The sequence below is a fragment of the Mobula birostris genome, chromosome 32 (assembly GCF_030028105.1).
Source record: "Mobula birostris isolate sMobBir1 chromosome 32, sMobBir1.hap1, whole genome shotgun sequence".
In the NCBI taxonomy this organism is placed as follows: Eukaryota; Metazoa; Chordata; class Chondrichthyes; order Myliobatiformes; family Myliobatidae; genus Mobula; species Mobula birostris.
The window spans coordinates 1,614,877-1,636,854 of NC_092401.1; the positions used below are offsets into that span (position 1 = coordinate 1,614,877).

Genomic DNA, 21,978 nt, shown 5'->3' on the forward strand with positions numbered 1-21,978 from the left:
AGTGGTCCAATATCAACTCTGACCTCCCTTTCACTCTTTATATAACTAAAAAAACTTTTGGCATCCTGCTTTGTATTATTGGTTAGAATTTCCTCATATTTCATCTTTTCCCTTATTATAACTTTTAAGCTGCCTTTTGTTGGATAATTAAAAGCTTCCCAATCATCCACCTTCCCACTCACTTTCGCTGCCTTCTGTGCCCTTTCCTTGGCTTTTGTGCATTCCTTAGCTTCCCTTTTCAGACACGGTTGTCTAGCTTTGCCATTTGAGAGCAACTTCCTCTGTGGGATATATCTATCCTGCGCCTTGTGAACTATTCCCAGAAATTTCAGCCACCTCTGTTCTACTGTCATCCCCACTGGTATCCTGTTCTGATCCACCTGGGAAAGCTCCTTTCACATGCCCCTATAATTCCCTTTATTCCATGGCGATACTGATAGATGTGACTTATGCTTCTCCCTCTCAAACTGCAGTAAGAATTCAATCATATTATGCTCACTGCTTCCTAAGGGTTCCTTTACGATCAGATCCCTAATAACACCATAAGACAAAGGAACAGAATAAGAACATTCGACCCATTGAGTCTGCATTACCATTCAAATCAAGGCCGATGCTTTTGTCCCCTCCTCCGCTCCACTCCCTGGCCTTCTTCCTGTAGCCTTTGATGCCATGGTCAATCAAGAACCTATTGAGCTCTGCCTTAAATATATCCAACTACCTGGCCTCCACAGCTGCCTGTGGTAACAAATTCCACAAATTCTCCACCCTCTGGCTAAAGAAATTACTCTGCATCTCTGCTGTACAGGAGCACATTCAGGAGAATGTACTCTGCAGGAGTACATTCAGCCAGAGACTCATTCCACCGAGATGCAACACAGAGCATCATAGGAAGTCATTCCTGCCTGTGGCCATCAAACTTTACAACTCCTCCCTTGGAGGGTCAGACACCCTGAGCCAATAGGCTGGTCCTGGCAACACACATCAAAGTTGCTGGTGAACGCAGCAGGCCAAGCAGCATCTGTAGGAAGAGGTGCAGTCGACGTTTCAGGCCGAGACCCTGGATTTTCTGCCTGTTTAGAAAGTAGTTTGCACATGAAATACAACGTTAGAAAATTCATGCTCATGCACTGTGGTATTCTACTACCACAGTACATGACCATGCATTTTCTAACGTCGTATTTCATTTGCCACTTCCTTGCCCATTCTCATCTGTCGAAGTCCTTCTGCAGGCTACCTGTTTCCTCAGCATTATCTGCCCCTCCACCAATCTTTTTATCATCTGCAAATTTGGCAACAAAGCCATCTATTCTATCACCTACATCATTGATTTACAGCATAAAAAGAAGTGGTCCCAACATCGAGTGCTGTGGAGCACCACTAGTCACTGGCAGCCAACCACTGGCTGTCTTCTACCAATGCTTTAACCATGCCAGTAACTTTCCTGTAATACCATGGGCTTTTAACTTGGTAAGCTGCCTCATGTGGGCACCTCGTCAAAGGCCTTCTAAATGTCCTAATTTACAATATGCACTGCATCCCCTTTATCTATCCTACTTGTAAACTCCTCAAAGAATTCCAACAAGTTCTTCAGGCAAGATTTTCTCTGAAGGAAACCATGCTGAATCTGTCCTATCTTGTCTTGTGTCACCAAATACTCCATCACCTCATCCTTAAAAATTGATTCCAACATCTTCCCAACCACTGTGGACAGGCTAACTGATCTATAATTTCCTTTCTGCTGCCTTCCTCTTTTCTTAAAGAGTGGAGTTACATTTGCAGTTTTCCAGTCCTCGGGCACCCTGTCAGAGTCCAATAATTTATGAAAGATTATTGCTAATGCCTTCAAAATCTCTACTGTTGCCTCTTTCAAAACCCTAGGGCGCAGTTCATCTGGTCTAGGTGACTTCTGTACCCTTGGGTCATTCAGCTTTTTGAGCACCTTCTCCCTGGTAATAGTAACTGCACTCACTTCTCTTCCCTTACACCCTTCAACATCTGACACACTGCTAGTGTCTTCCACATTGACAACTGATGCAAAATACTCATTTTGCCATCTCCTTGTCCCCCGTTATTATTTCTCTGGCCTCATTTTCTAGCAGTCCTATATCCACTCTCATCTCTTTTATTTTTCACATACTTGAAAAAGGTTTTACTATCCACTTTGATATTATTTGCCAGTTTGCTTTCATATTTCATCATTTCCTTCCTAATAATTCTTTTAGTTGCTCTTTTTAAGTTTTTAAAAGCATCCCAATCCCCTATCTTCCCACTAATTTTTGCTTTGTTGTAAGCCCTCTCTTTTGCTTTTACAATGGCTTTGACTTCCCTTGTCAGCCATCGTTGTGCTATTTTGCCATTTGAGTATTTCTTCATTTTTGGAATATATCGATACTGCACCTTCCTAATTTTTCCCAGAAACTCAAGCCATTACTGCTCTGCTGTCATTCCTGCCATCATCTCCTTCCAGTTTACCTTGACCAGCTCCTCTCTCATACCACTGTAATTTCCTTTACTCCACTGGAATAATGCTACACCAGACTTTACTTTCGCAGTTTCAAGTTTCAAGTTGAACTCAAATCATGTTGTGATCACTGTCTCCTAAGGGTTCTTTTACTCTAAGCTCCCTAATTACCTTGGGTTTACTACATAACACCCAATCCAGAATCTAAAGATGTAATTCCATCTCCTAACAACAGAGCCACACCACCACCTATGCCTTCCTGCCTGTCCTTTCGATGCAAAGTGTATCCTTTAATGTTAAACTCCCAACTATGGCCTTTCAACCATGACTCAGTGATGCCCACAATGTCATACTAGCAAATCTCTAATTGTGCCACAAGCTCGTCCACCTTATTCCGAATGCTATGTGCATTCAAATACAGTGCCTCAGCCCAGCATTTTTTGCCCTTTTGCCTCGTGGTACAATTTAACTCTTTGCTCTGTCTGACTTTGCACCGAATCATTGATTTGTCCTTCCTTACATTCATGTTACACCCATCATCTACTTGTAAACCTGCTGGTTATCCTCAGCTCTATTATACTGGTTCCCATCCCCCCGCCATGTTATCTTATACCACTCTCAGCAGTTCTAGTAAACCTGCCCAAAGTTTACTTGAAGCTAGGAGGTGATGGGTGGGTTGGCAAGGGGCTGAGGATGATGGAATCTGATAGGAGAGGAAGGTGAAGAACTGAATAAAAGGAGGGCAGAGAGGAACCAATGGGAGGAGTGTGTAGCTGGTGGGCAGATGGAGAGAGTGATGAGAGGAAAGAGACATGGTGATGGGAGCCAGGTGGATCAGCAGGGGGAAAGAAGAAAGAAAAGGGAAAGAGAAGAAGCTGTTACCGGAAGTTAGAGAACTCAATGTTTAGGCCACCTGGTTGAAGACAGCCCAGTCCTCTTCTACTGCCTAACCATTTCTCCCCACAGGTGCTGAGTTCCTCTAACTTCCAAATTCCAGTATCTGCAGGTTTGTTTTTGTTCATTTGGCTCAGGGGGGCGGCAGGACCTGTTCCTCTGACTGTATTAGATAATAATTACAGTTTAAACTGAACAATAATCTCACTGTAGTGTGTGGCTATGTGTCGCCTATCCTTCATACATTTGAGTTCACATTGAATCATTTTAACTGGTGGTTGCTTTGTTTTTTTTAGGGTCCTCCTGGTATGCCAGGTCTGAGGGGCAATCAAGGGTTAAAAGGTGACAAGGTGGGTACTCACTGCAGGAATGACTTGGCCAGAGTTTGTGCTCAGCATCCAACGCTGCTGAAGCAGCATGTCATACTCTGAAATGACGCAGTGTTTGAAAATGACACCGCAGGTTGCAGTGAGCATGCATTCCACTGGTCTTCTGACAACAGATGTAGATCTGGTCGGGAGGTGTGTCCCTCTGCTGGAAACAGAAAATTCACACTGATGCTTGAAATCTGAAATAAAAACAGAAGGTGCCAGAAATACTCAGCAGGTCAGGCAGCATCTGTGGAGAGAGAATCAGTTAGCATTTTGGGCCTGTGGGCCTTCATCAGGATAACTCTATTTCAATAACAAATTCACGTTTATTCGTAATCATTTGCTTTGTGTTAAATATGTGAACAGCCTCTCTTGTCCCCAGTTTAATTATTGAATTAGTGTTAAGGAGTTTAAACATGCTGAATCATATGATATACAAGAAGCTCAAAGTCACAGTAAACTCATACATTCAGAGATGCTCTTTCCACACACCACTGGTGCCACATGTGGTTATTTGAGTTACTGTCGCCTTCCTGTCAGCTTGAACCAGTCTGGCCATTCTCCTCTGCCCTCTCTCATTAACAAGGCATTTTCATCCACAGAACTGCTGCTCACTGGATTTTTTTTTTGTTTTTTGCACCATTCTCTGTAATCTCTAGAGGCTGTTGTGCGTGAAAATCCCAGGAGATCAGCAGTTCCTGAGATAGTCAAACCACCCTATCTGGCACCAGCAATCGTTCCATGGTCAAAGTCCCTTTGATCACATTTCTTCCCCATTCTGATGTTTAGTCTGAACAACAATTGAACCTCTTGACCATGTCTGCATACTTTTATGTGTTGAGTTGCTGCCACATGATTAGATGATTAGATATTTACACTAGCGACCATGTGTACAGTTGTATCTAATAGAGTGGCCACTGAGAGGATGTTGCAATGTAATCTTTTTAAAAAAATTGACAATCAGACTGAAGAAAAACACATATAGAGACATTGGTGTTTATTGATTGGTGTTTAGTGTGTGTATGTGTCCACTCCATTGAGTTTACAAATGTCAGCAGATATAGCAGCTTAATTTTTGAAGTGTTGTCACCCTGGTGTATTTGGCTGGACTATACCTCCATGCAGCCCCACCCAAAACGGAGTTCCTATTCAGTGTGCCGATGACATTAAGTAACAATGTTCTTAGCTCTCCCCTACACCAAGGATTCCTCAACTTTGAAAGAGCTGATAACTCTCCACTGGGAAATGCAACAAGCAGCTCCAAGCACAGTGGCCAGTGTTTCTGATCCAAGTCTTGATGGGAGTTGTCCTTTCTCTGTGACCACTTTTCCCGTTTTTGCCTCTTCCAGGGACATGTTGGTATGATCGGCCTGATTGGGCCTCCCGGTGAGATGGGCGAGAAGGGTGATAGAGGCCTCCCAGGAAACCAAGGAAAACCAGGTCCCAAAGGAGACATTGTGAGTATGGAGGCTGAGCAGTGGGTCCAGATTTCATCTGCTGATCTCATTAATACCCTGGCAGGGAAAGTGAACGAGGAAAATCTTACCAGCCCACACTGTGCTCTCAATCAGTGAATGTTACTGTTCCAGTTATGATACTAGCTGTCCGATAGGGTAACACTCAAATAACCTAGCACTCCTGGGATTAGGTAGTGCCATGCTAACAGAGTCCGATTAGTTTATTGTCGTGTACAGTACACCAGAGGTGCAATGAAATACTTGCTCGTATGAAGCTCACAGAGTAACCAGTGTTATGTGGTAATGGTAAATGCAGCAACCTGTGCAGAACAATGGAATGGTGCAGAGAGATACTGGAGTGACAGTTGTTGTATCATGGATGAAATCACCAGAGAGACAGAGTCACTGGTAGATACAAAGCAGCTTCTTTATTTGACACCACAAGGTACAGCAGGCATCATACAGACAGAACCGCTTTCGATAGAAAGGTCTGCTAGCCCAATGTGGGCTCGATATTTATATGCTAAACACAAAGCCAATGGCTACTTAAAACATTATAGACCATGCTTCCTTTTGAAGCTACATACAAACATCACACCTTCTGACTTCATCCTTTCCTTCCGACGCCTCCTGGGTTGGTATCCACAGCCTTTAGGAATGCAAGTTAAATCCACAATACATTTATTTGGCATTTTACGTGCTAACGTAGAAGACAATTAATATTTATAATGTATAGATAATACTGTCTTCGAAACTACAACGTCAGGTCAAACTACGGTGCCAGGAGCATCTGGTATTCACACCTTTTTAGGAAGCGCATTGTTGTGGACTCAATCCACAGTCCTTTGTCAAATAGAAGTCTGGTGGCCAAAGTCATTTAAGTGTAAACGAATCATCTACCAAAAAAAACTTACTCTAACAACAATCACAGAAGACGTAGAGTTAAGGGTTTGAGAATGTGGCAGCATCACCAGGAAGGAAATATGGAAGAGTTGATAGGTTCAGAAGTTTGATAGGAGTGGGGAAGAAGCTGTTCTTGAGTCTGGTTATTCAGGCTTTCAAGCTGCTCTGTCTTCTAGAAGATAGAAGAGAGTATCAGCAGGGCCAGGACAATACCTTTAGACTCACTGATGCAATGCACCGTGAAGATGACCTTGATGGAAGGAAATTATGAGCCTGTGATTAATTTAATACCCTCTCCAAGTTCAGACAGTCCAGAGCAGATGTGGATTTTCTAGACTATTGAATGTCATTGATTAAAACCCAAACTTTTTTGTTAACCTATTACAGAGCAGTATAATAGGTTTTCCTGTGAACCCAGCAAGGTGAAAGAGAGCAAAGAACTATACAGGCACTCTCGACTCTTGGCTCTTACCATAAACCTATCCGTGTTTCTGATGCCTGGCATTCCAGAGAGACAACCCCATTCCTGTTCCAGTTCGGACCGCTGGCTCTGGCTGTACTCTGCTCTCCGCCACCATTTGTATTCCTGGTAAATGAATGAGTTCAGTACCAGACACCAGGATTTCCTAACAGACGCCAGATTATCTTTGCTGTTGCTTGCCTGTAGAGGGGTGAATGTAAGTGGACTATTATTTAGATAGCGCATCTGCTGGCCCACCTCTCTCCAGGTTGTATGAAATGTGCTGAATGGCGATGACCGTCTTCAGTCGATCCTTTCACATTCTGTTCAAGTCCCAAACCACCTTGCAGCACTTGAATTACTTCTTAAAGTGAAGATTCCTTTCAGATTCAGAATGGCAGCAGCCAATTTGTGCACAGCAAATTCCCGTTTGTAGCCAGATTTTGTGGACGTTGAGTGGAAGTGCAAATATCATCTGGAACTCTGGGGTGAAATTCTGCTCAAAGCTGCAACGTTGTGCAACTGAGAGAGAGCACATGGGTCTTTGCTTTATCACCTCTGATGTGGACAGGAACATCGACTGTGCAGAGTGTATTTCGTATTGCACTGAGAACATCAGCCTAGACGTTTATGTTGAAGTGGCTGAGGGTGGGACATAAACCCAGACTCCTCCAACACAGATGCAGGAATGCTGTACAATGAAATGATGGAGTGCAGAGGTTTATGAGAGTTCCATTCTTGTCTTCGCCACAAGGCACCCACTTGTCAGTTCAAAAGAAGGGAGCTGAGTGGTCCAACCCAGAAGGTAGAGAGATACTTCAGCAAGTAGCACGATAATCGGTAAATCATTCATTATTGTCACTGTGAAAAACTTGTTCTGCATGCCTTCCGTGCAGATTATACTTTCACATCAGTATGTTAAGAAGGTACAAGGGAAACGCAATAACAGAATGTAGAATATAGTATTACAGTTAAAGTGAAGGTGCAGTGCAGTCAGGCAGTAAAGTGCAAAGCTTTGACAAGGAAGATTGTGAGGACAAGAGCCACCTTATTGTACAAAAATGTCCATTCAGTAGTCTTATAACAGAAGGATAGAAGCTGCCCGTGAGCCTCTCTTGCAGGCTTTTACTGCCCAATGAGAGAGGCAAGAAGAGAAAATGTCCTGGGTCAAAGGGATCTTTGATATTGTCGACACAAGAGATTCTGCAGATGCTGGAAATCCAGAGCACAACACACAAAATGCTGGAGGAACTCAGCAGGTCAGGCAGCATCTATGGAAAGGAATAAAAAAGCAGTCAACGTTTCAGGCCAAGACCCTTCAGGACCAATAACTTGATATTGCTGGCTCCTTTACCAAGGCCGTGAGGAGCATAGACAGAGTTCATGAGGGGAGGTTGTTCTGAGCTGAGTCCACAACTCTCTGCAGTTTCTTACAGCTTCAGGCAGATTTAATCATACCAAGCCTGATGTATTCAGATAGGCGATAGGATGCTTTCTATGGTGTGTCTATGAAAATTATTAAGGATCAACAGGAACTTGCCAAATCTAGGTATTAATGTATTTTCTCCAGTTTCCATCGTTTACAAATACATACACTGTCGGCTATGGCTCATGACATTCATTAGCTACTGGGATATTACTAATATTTTCTTCCTCCTGATTTTAGGGACTCTCAGGGCTCAGTGGGCCCACAGGACCCCCAGGATCCCCTGGATTACCGGTAGGGAAATTTGTTTTCTCAAAGCTTGGATGACTTATTTCACTTTTGGCAGCCAAGCTATTTCTGAATCATAACTTGATTTCTCATTGCAAAGATTTCCCACCATCTCTAAGTTGGAACTGAGAAGGAATAGGCTCTGTTACCTAGATGAGTCTGTCTTCACCAACACACATTGCCTGTATATCCTATGACCTGGATCTGGGCCGTACTCTCCAAATATCCGGACCTGCCTCTCGGTTTTTTTGCACTACCTTACTTCCCATTTTCTGTTTTCTATTTATGATTTATAATTTAAATTCTTAATACTTACTATCGATTCGTACTCCAGGGAGCACAAAGCGCAGAATCAAATATCGCTATGATGATTGTACGCTCTAGTATCAATTGCTTGGCAACAATAAAGTAAAGTATATATTCACATCCTATACTCACTATGCTATATCCTAAATACTCACCTCTAGAATGAATAAAGATATAATTTTATGTGTGTTAGCTGACATCAATATGGTTGAACAGTGGAGAATGCAGCCACAGAAACAGGTGATCGAGCTGGCAGCTTGATCTAACACTACGAAATCTGTTCCCAATTTTCTGAAAGCATGGGTGTGGGATGTGGGGTGGGAGGGAAGAACCTTTCCGGCATTTAAGCAAGGTATAGAGCGTGTTTGGATACTCGTAAGTCCCAGGCTGAGCAGAGACGGGTCACCGGCCCTCAGCTGGCATTTCTGTTGTGGAGCAGGTTGTGGGGCTCTGCTCAGGTACAGGGGCTGCAAGAACTGCAGATTCACATCAGACAAGATCATTGTTTTTCGATGGAAAAACTTGAGCCTTTCATAAAATCCAGACATCAATACTTGCATGATAGCTAATGCAGCAGGTTTGGTTTGTGTGCAGTAAGACTGGACACACAATTCACGGTCGGTACAAGGAGCTTCTCAAGCACCAGGTGACAAGCAGCAGACGGACTCCTGAACTGTAGCATGAGGGGTGAATACCGACCAAGGCCTCAGGGATAACTGCCCTGCCCTTAGGGGAAGCAGCGCAGTGAGGTCTCTTGTGTTAAACTCGGAGGGCAGGCAACGACATTGCACATGGCTGAAGTTCCTGCAGAGCACAGAGAGAGTGCAGCTGTGTCAAAGGTGCAAAGTCAAATTGCAGACTTGTCAGGGCTTTTCTTCTCAAGTCTCTGGAGTGGCTCTTGAACCCACGGCCTTATGAAAAAACATGCAAACAGCTAGTGTTCTGCACTACTAGTAACACACATGAAGTGCTGGAGGAACCCAGCAAGTCAGGCAGATTCTACTGAGGGAAGTAAACCTGCGCTTTCAATGAATGTCCAAGACCCTCCCTCAGTACTGAAAAAGGGAGGGGGAAGAAGCCAGAATAAGAAGGTGGGGGAAGGAGGAGGTGTAAAGCGTCAAGTGAGGCCAGCTGAGAGGGACGGTGGGTAGGTGAGGGAGGGGGACGCTGTGAGAAGCTAGGAGGTGATATGTAAAAGAGGTAGAGGGCTAAGGAAGGACAACTGTGATCGGAGAGGTGAGTGGAATAAAGGGAAGGAGGTGGGATAAAGGGAAGGGAGATGGACAGGTTAGGGGAGGAGAAGAGGTGGGAGGGCCACCAGTAATAAAAGGTGGGGAGGGGGCAAGTGGAGAATGGTTAAAGGAAGTTAGAGAAATCGATGTTCATACCATCAGGTTGGACATCATCCAGTACAATATGAGATGTTGATCTTCCAAACTGCATTTGGCTACATCGTGGCAGTAGAGACAGTTACAGCTCCTTCAAAAGCAGCTGACAGAGTCATTTTGTCTCTGCATGAGAATTGCTTTACTGCATGCACGGACTGAACTCGGGCATTTTGGGTTGAGAGCTACTTTTTCTGTTGAAGTTAGCTGGTTTTAGTTCACGACAACCACATCTGCCCTACACCTTTTGCCTGACCACAGCAAGCATAGCCGCCCTGCTCCTCAGTTAGACTTCCCACCCTGCCCACAGCAGACATGACTGACCTATTTCGCAGTTGGTGTTGCCACCCTGCTCGTCATAAACATGGCTATCCTGCGCCTCAGTAGATATGGCTGGCCAAGCTAGTTCTTAGTAGTCACAGCTGCCCTGTCTCCAACTTCCTTCACCACGTGCTCCCCTGTGGACACAATTTTGCCCCTATTTAAGTGCATCATAAAGATGATGGTTTTATTTGTTCATGGGCTACCATTCACTATAACACATAGGCAAGTGAATTGAGGTGCACGAACTGTCTGAATGGTGCACAGAATAACCCCAGAAGCTCAACGGTCCTCTAGTTGTCGGCTAAGGTCTGTCACATTTACCCAACTGTCTTCTGTTTCAGGGTCCACAGGGTCAGAAAGGCTCTAAGGGTTCGGAAGTAAGTAGCTAATGCAATGTTATGACTGGTCTTTACTGTGCTGTCTCTCATGGTGCTCTAAATAATCATGCTTTCTCTTCCTTCAGGGACCTGTTGGTCTGAGAGGGGATGATGGACCTCCTGGCCCTCCTGGCCCACCTGTAAGCTCACCTTCAACCATTCTCTTCCCGTTGGGGTTTGGGTCTGAATAAACTTGTGTTTCCTCGGTGTTGAGTGAAATGTTGGTCGTGGCAATCTTGACGACTTCAAAGGAGGCCAAGAGGAGACGTGATAGAAGTTTATAGGATTATAAAAAGGCATCGATAGAGTAGACTGCTGATATCTTTGACCAGGGTCGAAATGTCTACTACTCAAAGGCATGTATTTAACGCAAGGGAGATAAGCTGAGAGATGTGCAGGGCACATTTTTTTTTAACACAGAGGGTGGTGGGTGTTTGGAATGGACTGACAGGCTGGTTGTGGAGGTAAATGCTATAGAGGCTTGTAGATAGACACTTGGATGTGCAGAGGATGGAGGAATATAGACATTATGTCGGCAAAAGGGATTAGTTTAGTTTGGCATTTAATTATAGTTTAATTAATTCAACATAACATCATGGACCAAAAAGGTCTGTTGCTTGTTCGAAGTTCAATGTTATAAATTAGACCCTGCCACAACTGCTTTAAGGTTAGATTGATTCATTCAATTGAACATTAAAGACAGAGAAAAAGTAAAATGTTGCAGATAATGGAATCCAGTTATGAAACCAGAAAACAAGTACTCGGTGGGTCAGGCAGCGTCCCTGGAGTGAGTTGCAGAGTTGATGTTTCCGGTCAGTGACCTTACAGTCAAGATTTTAGATTACCAAGCTTGACGTTTATCGGAGACATGGGAGAATGAAGACGCTGGAGCGTTGAACAAAAAACAAACTGCTAGAGGAGCCCAGAGGGCCGAGCTGGATCTGTGGAGGGGAAAGTGATGGTCGATATTTCAGATAGAGACCTGCACCAGGACTGATGGTATAGAGCTGGAAGGTAGCCAGACAGCCTCTCATAAGCTACCTGTCCTCCTCACATCTTTATAAGATCTCTCTTTTCTCTTTACTCTTAATCCAGCTGCCCTATCTCCACCCAAAATGTTGACCATCTCTGTCCCTCCACACATGTTGTTTGACCTGCTGAGTTCTTCCAGTGGTTTATTTTCTGCCTGACACTTAGTCTCAGTTTTTTCCTATAAGTCAACAATGGGAGCAACAGCACAGTGGTAAGGGGGATGTCAAGAGCAATAATTTTCAGATAAGAGTTCAAGTCCCATAATGCCAATTGGAAAATTGAAATAAATGTGAAGCAACCACTTGCCAGAAACAGTGACCTGAAAAATATCACCATCATTTCGAGATATAGCACAGTAACAGGCCCCTCCAGCCCAAAGAGCCCACACTCCCTCCTTAACACCCGTGTTGTTAGTAAGCCTACAAACCAGTGTGTCTTTGGAATGTGAGAGAAATCGGAGTACCCAGAGGAAACCCACACGGTCACGGGAAGAACTCCGTACGGAGGCTGTGGGAATTGAACACGGATTACTAGCGCTCTAACAGCATTACGCTGATGCAATGCCTCCTTACCACCACAATGACCATTATGCTAATGTATACCTCCTTACCACCACAATTAACATTATGCTAATACAACACCTCCTTACCACTGCAATGACCATTATGCTAATGCATGCCTCCTTACCACCACAACTACACAGAATTCTTTAACCACTCTGGTCTGAAGCTCTCTGCTGTCTAAAAAGAGTCAGCAAACCAGTTGTGCTAAACTGTTATGAGCTGTTCAAAGAGTCAGCACTATGTTGTAAGGAGATGTCCTCTCCCATATCCAGTAACCAAATGAATGATTGTCACTGCCATTAGGTGTGAGACACTCAACAATCCCTTCTTACACAGGGTCTCAGATTCTCCCTTTCATCGTTATCTAGGGTTAAAATTGTCCATCCAGGTACTACACTCCACCTAGCGTTCACGTTGTCTAACCAGGTACGCTTATGTGCTGTATGCTGTATGTGCATGTGGTATGACTCCCATCTATCTCAGTCCTAGGGTTATTGTTGTCCGTCTAGGTACTCCTACGTGTTGTATGCTGTACGTCCCATGTGCTATGACTCTTGATTCTATCTCAGCCCACAACAGCGTAAGGTTAGTGCAACACATTTACAGCTCGTGGCACTGGTGTTCAGAGTTCAATTCAAAAGCCTTCTGAAAGACATTTGTGCCTTCTCCCCGTGACTGCGTGGGTTTCCTCCAGGTGCTCTAGTTTCTTCCCACAATCCAAAGATGTACCAGCCGGTAGGTTAATTAGTCACCGTAACTTGTCACGTGATTAGGCTGGGGTTAAAAAGTGGAGCACTGGGTGTTGTGGTTCACTGGGGCAGAGGGACCCGTTCCATGCTGTAGTTATGAATATAAATAAGCAAATAGTTAACTGTTGTTCTGTCAAATTCTCTAGCCCAAAAGAATTTTGTGCTTTTCAATGAAATCTCCTCTCATTGCTGAACTTCAAAACATACCAGTCAATCCAATCTCTCACCTGGCAGGAACCAGACTGATGAGATTCCTCTGCAGTATCTGGATGATCGATGCTTTTTCCTCGGATAGCAATGCTCAATACCAGAGGAGATTTGATTAAGGAAAGTTGAGGAGAGATGTCAGAGATAGTTTTTTTATACACGGAGAATGGTGGGTGCCTGGAACAGATGACCAGGGTGGTGGCAGAGGCTGATACTATTGGCACCTGTAAGCGTCTCTGAGATGGGCATGTGGATGTAGGGTAAAAGGAGGGTTATGGACTGTAGAGGGTGGAATGGATTAACATGGTAAACTAAAAGGCCTGTACTGTGTAGTCCTGTTCTACGTTCTGTGTACTGGACACAATCCTGTGTTCAGGCCAGGCTGCTGAAAGTTACGTATACAGAGCCCTTGGCACACCACATCTATTCTTCCCATCAATACCAACCCCATTTGCTTGCATTAAGACTGTGCCGTTGCCTATTAAAGCATCTGTCTTAAACATAATGGTTGTATCTGATTCCAACATCTCCACTGGCAGCAAGTTTCAGGTAACAACCTTTCACAGTGTAAAAAAAAATTGTCTTTAAAACTTCTCCCTTTGCCTTAAACCTATTCACTCATTTTCGATTGCTGTTTCTTGTGAAAAAGATTTGGGTTGTTTATCTATATCTCTCATCTATCTATCTCATATACCTTTGTCAGGTCTCAGTTCAGCTTCCTTCACTCCAGAGAAAACAAACCAACTCATCACTGTCTGTAACTGAAGTCCTCCAACCCAAACCACATCCTGGTGAATCTCCTCTGCTTTCTGTCCCATGATACTTCAAGAAACATGTCGTTTGGCTCCAACACCTATCCGACATTAATCCTGCTTTTCCTCCCCATATTCCCATCAGCTCCACCAGCTCCTACCACTCTGCTCCCTTTTAAAAGGAAACCATTGAGCCGTACAGTAAGGGAACAGGTCTTTCGGCCCATCACATCTGTGTTGGCCATCAACCGCCCATTTATACTCCATCCTATTTTTAAATCTCTAGACTTGCTCTCACATTGGGCTGATTATTCCTGTCTGCTAAGGGATGGGTTGTCACTGGACGTGTGCAGTCAGTTGTACTGAAGTGAGCTCCTTGTGGTTGCCTCACAGGGCCCCCCTGCCGAGGTAATCCAGCCACTACCACTGTACAAACGGAAGACCAGGCGGCACTCTGAGGGTGAGCAGGCCGACGACGGTGGGGCGATGTTCCCTGACTACACTGAGGGCATGGAGGAGATCTTTGGGGCTCTGTCCTCACTGAAGGATGAGGTAGAGCAGCTGCGACGGCCGATAGGAACACAGGACAGCCCTGGGCGAACCTGCAAGGAACTTCAGCTCTGCTACCCACACTACAAAGACGGTATGTTTGAATACTCAGTGGAGCAGGAGATCCCCTCCCAACCCCACTGGGTGTGACGGTGGTCAAAGATTCCTTTAGAGACCACTTCTCTCAGTGAGCCTCTCTGTTTTAATTGCTTTCTCCAACTCAGTTCCAAATCAGAACCAGGTTTATTGTCACTGACGTACACTCACTGGGCACCTCCTGTACCTAATAAAGTGGCCACTGAGTGTAGTCTTCTGCTGTAGCCCATCCATTTCAAGGTTTGACGTATTGTGTGTTCAGAGATGCTCTTCTGCACACCACTGTTATAACACATGGTCATTTGAGATACTGCCATCTCCCTGTCAGCTTGAAACAGTCTGATCATTCTCCTCTGACCTCTCTCATTGACAAGACATTTTCACCCACAGAACTGACACTCACTTGATGTTCGTTTGTTTCCTGCACCATTCTCTGCAAACTCTAGAGAATGTCGTGTGTGAAAATCCCAGGAGATCAGCAGTTTCTGAGATACTCAAACCACCCAGCCTGGCACCAACAATCATTCCACGGTCAAAGTCACTTAGATCGCATTTTTTCCCCATCAAATGTTTGGTCTGAACAACAACTGAACCTCTTGACCATGTCTCCATGCTTTTATGCATTGAGTTATTGCCACATGACTGGCTGATTAGATATTTGCTTTAATGCACAGGTGTACCTAATAAAGTGGCCACGGAGCGTATGTTGTGAAATTGTTTTTGATGCAGCAGGAATCTGTGATGTATATAAAAATCATTATAGGCAGCAATAAGAAATAGTAAAATAAAAAATAACACCAAAAGGTAACAAAATAGTGAGGTAGTGTTCATGGACCGTTCGGAAATCTAACGGTGAAAAGGAAGCTGCTGTTCCTAAAACATTGAGTGTGCATCTTCAGGCTGCTGTTGTCTGATGGCAGTAGTGAGAAAAGCCAGATGGTCAGGGCCCTTAACGGTGGATCCAGCCTTCTTGAACTGGTTAATGTTGGCACACAGCATGGGGCCAATTACTGGCATGATACACTTAGCCATCGTACAGCTCTAGCACCCTCTCCCCCACCAGTCCCCAGCACCTCCACCAAGAAACGTCATCTGAGGTGGAATCTGACGACAAATAACTCGCTGAAGAAGCTGAACAGCGGGGAAAAGCCTTGCCTCCAGCTGCAGGAGATCGGAACTACCCACAGAGAATTTACCCACTGTTTCCGTGATTTGCAGGAGGACATTTGATAGACTAATCAAACATTGTCAACATGCTTTAATGAGAGATAAATCATGTTTGACAAATTTGAGGATGTGGCATGGAATGTTGATAGAACCTGTAGATGAAAGGTTTTTATATTTTACAGTATTTAGAGATACAGCACTGTAATAGGCCCCTACAGGCCATGGGCCCACACTGGTGACTTTTACCTGTGTGACCAATTAACCTTCTAGCCCATACAGTTTTGGAATGTGGGAGGAAACCAAACCAAGCGGAGGAAATCCATGCGGTCACATGGAAAACCTACATGCTGCTTCCAGTTAGTGGCAGGAAGTGAACCCAGGTCACTGGTACTGTAATAGGGTTATGCTCACCACCCCCCATTCCACCTCAGTATATTTTCAAAGGCATTTGACAAGTTGCCACTTGAGGGGTTGGAGCATAAATATAAACACAAAGGATTCTGCAGATGCTGGAGATTTAGAGCGACACATACAAAATGCTGGAGAAAGTCAGGCAGCATCTATGGAGAGGAATAAGTAGTTGACAATTCAAAATTCGAAGTAAATTTATTATCAAAGTACATACATGTCACCATACACAACCCTGAGATTCATTTTCTTGCAGGCATACACAGAAAATCCAAAAATACAATGGAATCAATGAAAGACCACACACAACAGGACGATCAAGAAACCAATGTAGTGCAACAAACTGTGCAAATACAAAATGGAAAAAAAAGCAATAAATATCGAGAACATGAGATGAAGAGTCCTTGAAAGTGAGTCCATAGGCTATGGGAACAGTGTTTTGCTGGTGCAAGTGAAGTTGTGTGATGTTATCCCCTCTGGTTCGAGAGCCTGGTGGTTGATGGTATAACTGTTCCTGAATCTGTGTGAGTCCTGAGGCCTCTGTACCTTCTTCCTGATGGCAGCAGCGAGAAGAGAGCATGGCCTTAGTGGTTGGAGCCCTTGATGGTTGACACTGCTTTCCTGCGATAACACTCCGTGTAGATGTGCTCAGTGGTGGTGAGAACTTTACCTGTGATGGACTGGGCCGTATCTAGTACTCTTTGCAGGATTTTCCATTCAAGGACATTGGTGTTTCCATACCAGGCTGTGATGCAGCCAGACAATACACTCTCCACCATACATCTATAGAAGATTACCAATTGACATGCTTAATCTTCGCAAGCATTTAAGGAAGTAAAGGTGGTGCTGTGATTTCTTCATAATGGCACGTACATGCTCAGCCCAGGACAGGTCCTGTGAAGTGGTAACACCAAGGAATCCTCTCCACCTCTGATTCCCCCAATGAGGACTGACTCATGGACCTCTGGATGTTGTTGTGACTCCAGTCAGCCAGATTATCAATTTCACTCCTGTATTCTGATTCGTTACTGGCCAACGGCAGTGGTGTTGTCAGCAAACTTAAATATGACATTGAAGCTGTGTGTAGCCTCACAGACGTTGGTATAAAGCAAGTAGGGCAGGGGGCTAAGCACACAATGTAGGCCTAAGTAGGGCAGGGGGCTAAGCTGATGGAGATTGCGGAGGCAAGGTTTCAATAGTTCAGTAGTTCTATTTAATATCAGAGAATGTATACAATATACAACCTGAAATTCTTGGTCTTCACAGACATCCACGAAAACAGAAGAGTGCCCCAAAGAATGAAAGTAAAAATGTTAGACCCCCAAAGCCCCCTCCCATGCACAAGGAGCAATCTGAACTGAGTGGGGTCTGCAAATGAGGAAATTGAGTATCTGTTTGCACAAGGAGGTATTGAGGCCTAGGCCTCAAAATTATTGATTAATTTTGAGGGGATGATAGTATTGACAACACATCAAACCTTGAAGTGGATGGGCTACAGCAGCAGAAAAGTGGCCACAGTTTATTCATTAAAACTGATAGTTCTGTTTTCTCTCCAAGTGCTTTTATCTGCCAAGATCAAACCACCTTGCATCCCTTATTTTCTCCACCCCTTTCCTTACTAAAGAACGGTACAGTTATTTCATTTAATATTGTACACCTCACATGGTAACTCAGTTGATCGTCTTCTTCCTCCAGGTGATTACTGGATTGACCCGAATCAGGGATGTGCAAAGGACTCCTTCAAGGTCTTCTGTAACTTCACTGCAGGGGGAGAAACCTGCATCTTCCCTGACAAGAAGACTGAAGGTGTAAGTTGCTCGGAGGGAGGAGATACCACAGCAGTGTTAGGATAGACCCTTTAGAACAGCTGCCTCAGTTTCATGGTGTTAGCTTTAGAGCCTTACAGCACAGATAAGTCTGCACAGTTAGAGGGAGAGTGGGGGGAATACAATACTGCTGTGTTGATGGGTGATTAACACTTAGGCTTAGTGGGCTGAAAGCCCTGTTTCACTGCATTTTGACCCTATCTCCATGTTTCTCACAATAGTACACTATTGGTCTGAATAAAATATCAAATGAAAGGAAGGGTTGCATTTCTACAGTGACTGTTACATCCTTTTCAGGATATCCCAAAGGTCTCAATAGATATAACCCTTTTCTGAGAGTGTGCTGGTTCATCTCTCCCAAGCAACACATCTCTCTGCACTTTTTTTCCCTGTTTTACCAGATGATCTTCCAAAGGAGTTTTCCACAATTATTCAAAGTGGCAGCTTTGAGGGGGAGAAATATTCTTAAGGCCAAAGGATATAGGAACAGAATTAGGCCATTTGGCCCATCAAGTCTACACCACTGTTCCTTCATGGCTGATGTTTTTACAATCCCACTCTCCTTTGCATTCTCCCTCTAATTCTTAAATCTCTTACCAATCGAGAACCTATAAATTTCACCAACTGACTTGACCTGCACAGTTCTCTGTAGCAATGAAGTCCTCAAATTCACCACCACTTCTATTCCTCTTGAATATCCTGCTGAACTGACCAACATCGCAGGTTGATCCCCTAATTCTGGTTTTCCAATAACTGGTTAACCCACCAAACAATACTGTGATTTTGAAAAGCTCCTCACAAGCTTCAATTGAGTCCATTATCCTAGAGAATGCAGTCTGGCATGAGTAGAAAACATGTGCTTTAGTGAGCAAGGTTGAAGTGGTTCCCAGAGGGAAGTGATTCAAGAATCACATGGGACTTGGGGAAGGTGATGTGGTGAAAGACATCACAGTCACATGGGACTTGGGGAAGGTAGTGTGATGTAGTGAAAGACATCACAGTCACATGGGACTTGGGGAAGGTGGTGTGGTGACAACATCACAGTCACATGGGACTTGGGGATGGTGGTGTGATGTAGTGAAAGACACCACAGTCACATGGAACTTGGGGAAGGTGATGTAGTGACGACATCACAGTCACATGGGACTTGGGGAAGGTGGTGTGGTGACAACATCACAGTCACATGGGACTTGGGGATGGTAGTGTGATGTAGTGACGACATCACAGTCACATGGGACTTGGGGAAGGTGGTGTTGTGACAACATCACAGTCACATGGGACTTGGGGAAGGTGATGTGGTGAAAGACACCACAGTCACATGGGACTTGGGGAAGGTGGTGTGATGTAGTGAAAGACACCACAGTCACATGGAACTTGGGGAAGGTGATGTAGTGACGACATCACAGTCACATGGGACTTGGGGAAGGTGATGTAGTGACGACATCACAGTCACATGGGACTTGGGGATGGTAGTGTGATGTAGTGAAAGACATCACAGTCACATGGGACATGGGGATGGTGGTGTGATGTAGTGAAAGACGTCACAGTCACATGGGACTTGGGGAAGGTGATGTAGTGACGACATCACACTCACATGGGACTTGGGGATGGTGGTGTGATGTAGTGAAAGACATCACAGTCACATGGAACTTGGGGAAGGTGATGTAGTGACAACATCACAGTCACATGGGACGGGGATGGTAGTGTGATGTAGTGACGACATCACAGTCACATGGGACTTGGGGAAGGTGATGTAGTGATGACATCACAGTCACATGGGACTTGGGGATGGTAGTGTGATGTAGTGACGACATCACAGTCACATGGGACTTGGGGAAGGTGGTGTGGTGAAAGAGCCTGCATGTTATCCTTCTAACCATGTGTCCGTCATCTGGGTGTCCCGGTCTTAAAGACAGATGCATTGACCGGCTAATTGACCACTGAATCTTCCCCAAGTGGAGGTAGAAGATAAATGAGTCAGGGAGATGTTAATGGGAACATGGAATAAAATGATTTACAGAGAAATTATTATTGATTGATTTAAGATTCAAGTCTGTTTATTGTTGATCACCAGTAAGCAAGTGTAAAGGAGAACAAAAATGATTGTTACTCCAGATCTGATGCAGCAGATACAAAAATCACAATAAACATGAGGAATATAATAAAAATGCAATAACTGTAAATATAAAAGCAATCTTATAAAACACAACGTACAAGTAACTGTTATATACGTAGACTGATTGTACAGCATGTGTGTAAAGTGACAATGGGTGATGTGCACGTAATGGTGTTAGGGGATGGTGAGGTGAGAATTATCTGACAGCCTGCATTGAGCCAATGGACCAAATAACACCTCCTATGATGTAATTAGAAACATGGATACATGGGGTTTAAACTAGAGTTGCAGGGGGATGGGAACTACATTACCAGAACAGTAGTGGCAGGTTATGGAGGTAGGTGCTGGTAAGGCCTCACACAAAGTAAGTAATCAAAAGTTTGAGCATGGTGCGACTAGTGTCCTGAGCTGCAAATATTTCAATGAATGAACTATCATAAGAAAGAGGGGTGAGCCCTGGAATTATGACATTGTAGTGAGACTTAGTTGCAAGAGGGGCAGGACTGGCAGCTTAATATTCCAGGGTTCTGTTCTTTTATTCATGACAGAGTGGGAGGGGGAGTGCTGGCATTACTAGTCAGGGAAAATGTCACGGCAGTGGTCAGTCAGGTCAGACTAGAGAACTTAACTGGTGAGGCGTTATGGATGGAACTGAGAGATAAGAAAGGATGACCACGTTAATGGGGCTATGTTACAGGCCACCCAACAGTCCAAGGGAACCATACTTGTAAAGAGATCATAGACTGTTGTAAGAAATATTAAGGGTGTTCTAGTAGGTGATTTTAACTTTGCACATATTGACTGGGAATCCATTGCTGTAAAAGGTCTAGATGGGATAGAGTTTGTCAGGTGTGCGCAGGAAAGTTTCCTTCAGCAGTACGTAGAAGTCCCAAAAAGAGAGCGTGCGGGACTGGATCCACTATTGGGGAACGAGATAGACCAGGTGACAGACGTTTGTATAGGGGATCACTTTGCTTCGAATGACCACAGTGCTATTAGATTCAAAGTAAATATGCACAAAGATAGGTCTGGTCTGTGGGTTGAGATTCTACATTGGAGAAAGGCCAATTTTGATGGTATCAGAAATGATCTGGCAAGTGTGGATTGGGACAGGCTCTTTTCTGGCAAAGGTGTACTTGGTAAGTGGGAGGCCTTCAAAAACAGACTCTTGAGAGTACAAAGCTTGTAAAAAATAAAATGTAAAGATAACAAGTGTAGGGAAACTTGGTTTAAGGCCCTGGTTAGGAGAAAAAAGGAAGTGCGTAGCAGGTGTAGGCACAAATGAGCTGCTTATGGAGAATAAGAAATGGAAGAGAATATTTCCATGGAAGTTGAAAGAAATCAAGAAGGCTAAAAGAAGGCACGAAGTTGCTCTAGCAGACAAGGAGAAGGAGAATCCTAAGAGATTCTACAGACATGTTAAGAGCCAAAGGATTGCAAGGGACAAAATTGGTCCTCTGGAAGAATGGTTATCCATGTGTGGAGCCAATACAGATGGGGAGATCTTAAGTGAATTATTTACATCTGTATTTACTCAGGAGACAGATGCAGAGCCTATAGAAGTGAGACAAAGCAGTATCAATTTCATAAACCCTGTACGGATTACAGAGGAATAGGTGTTTGATAGTCTGAGACAAATCGGGGTGGATTACTCTTCAGGCCCTGACAAGATGTTCCCTCGGACACTGCAGGAGGCAAGTGCAGAAATTGCCAAGGCACCAGCAGAGATATGTAAAGCACCCTTAGCGACAGAAGAGGCACTAGAGGATTGGAGGATAGCCAATGTTGCTCTGCTGTTTAAAAAAGCCTCTAAACATAAACCAAGAAATTATAGGGCAGTGAGTCTGATATTAGTTGTGGG

At 44.2% G+C, this 21,978-nt stretch overlaps 1 protein-coding gene across 1 annotated transcript in view; it reads left to right on the forward strand.

Annotated features, from left to right (window-relative positions):
- Positions 1–21,978, forward strand: part of LOC140191163 (uncharacterized) — a 392,816-nt gene that overhangs the window by 351,893 nt on the left and 18,945 nt on the right. Inside the window, exons 57-63 of the mRNA XM_072248300.1 lie at positions 3,652–3,705; positions 5,076–5,183; positions 8,213–8,266; positions 10,617–10,652; positions 10,739–10,792; positions 14,349–14,598; positions 17,871–17,983. Coding sequence (XP_072104401.1) covers positions 3,652–3,705; positions 5,076–5,183; positions 8,213–8,266; positions 10,617–10,652; positions 10,739–10,792; positions 14,349–14,598; positions 17,871–17,983 — 669 coding nt within the window. The remainder of the gene's footprint in view (positions 1–3,651; positions 3,706–5,075; positions 5,184–8,212; positions 8,267–10,616; positions 10,653–10,738; positions 10,793–14,348; positions 14,599–17,870; positions 17,984–21,978) is intronic.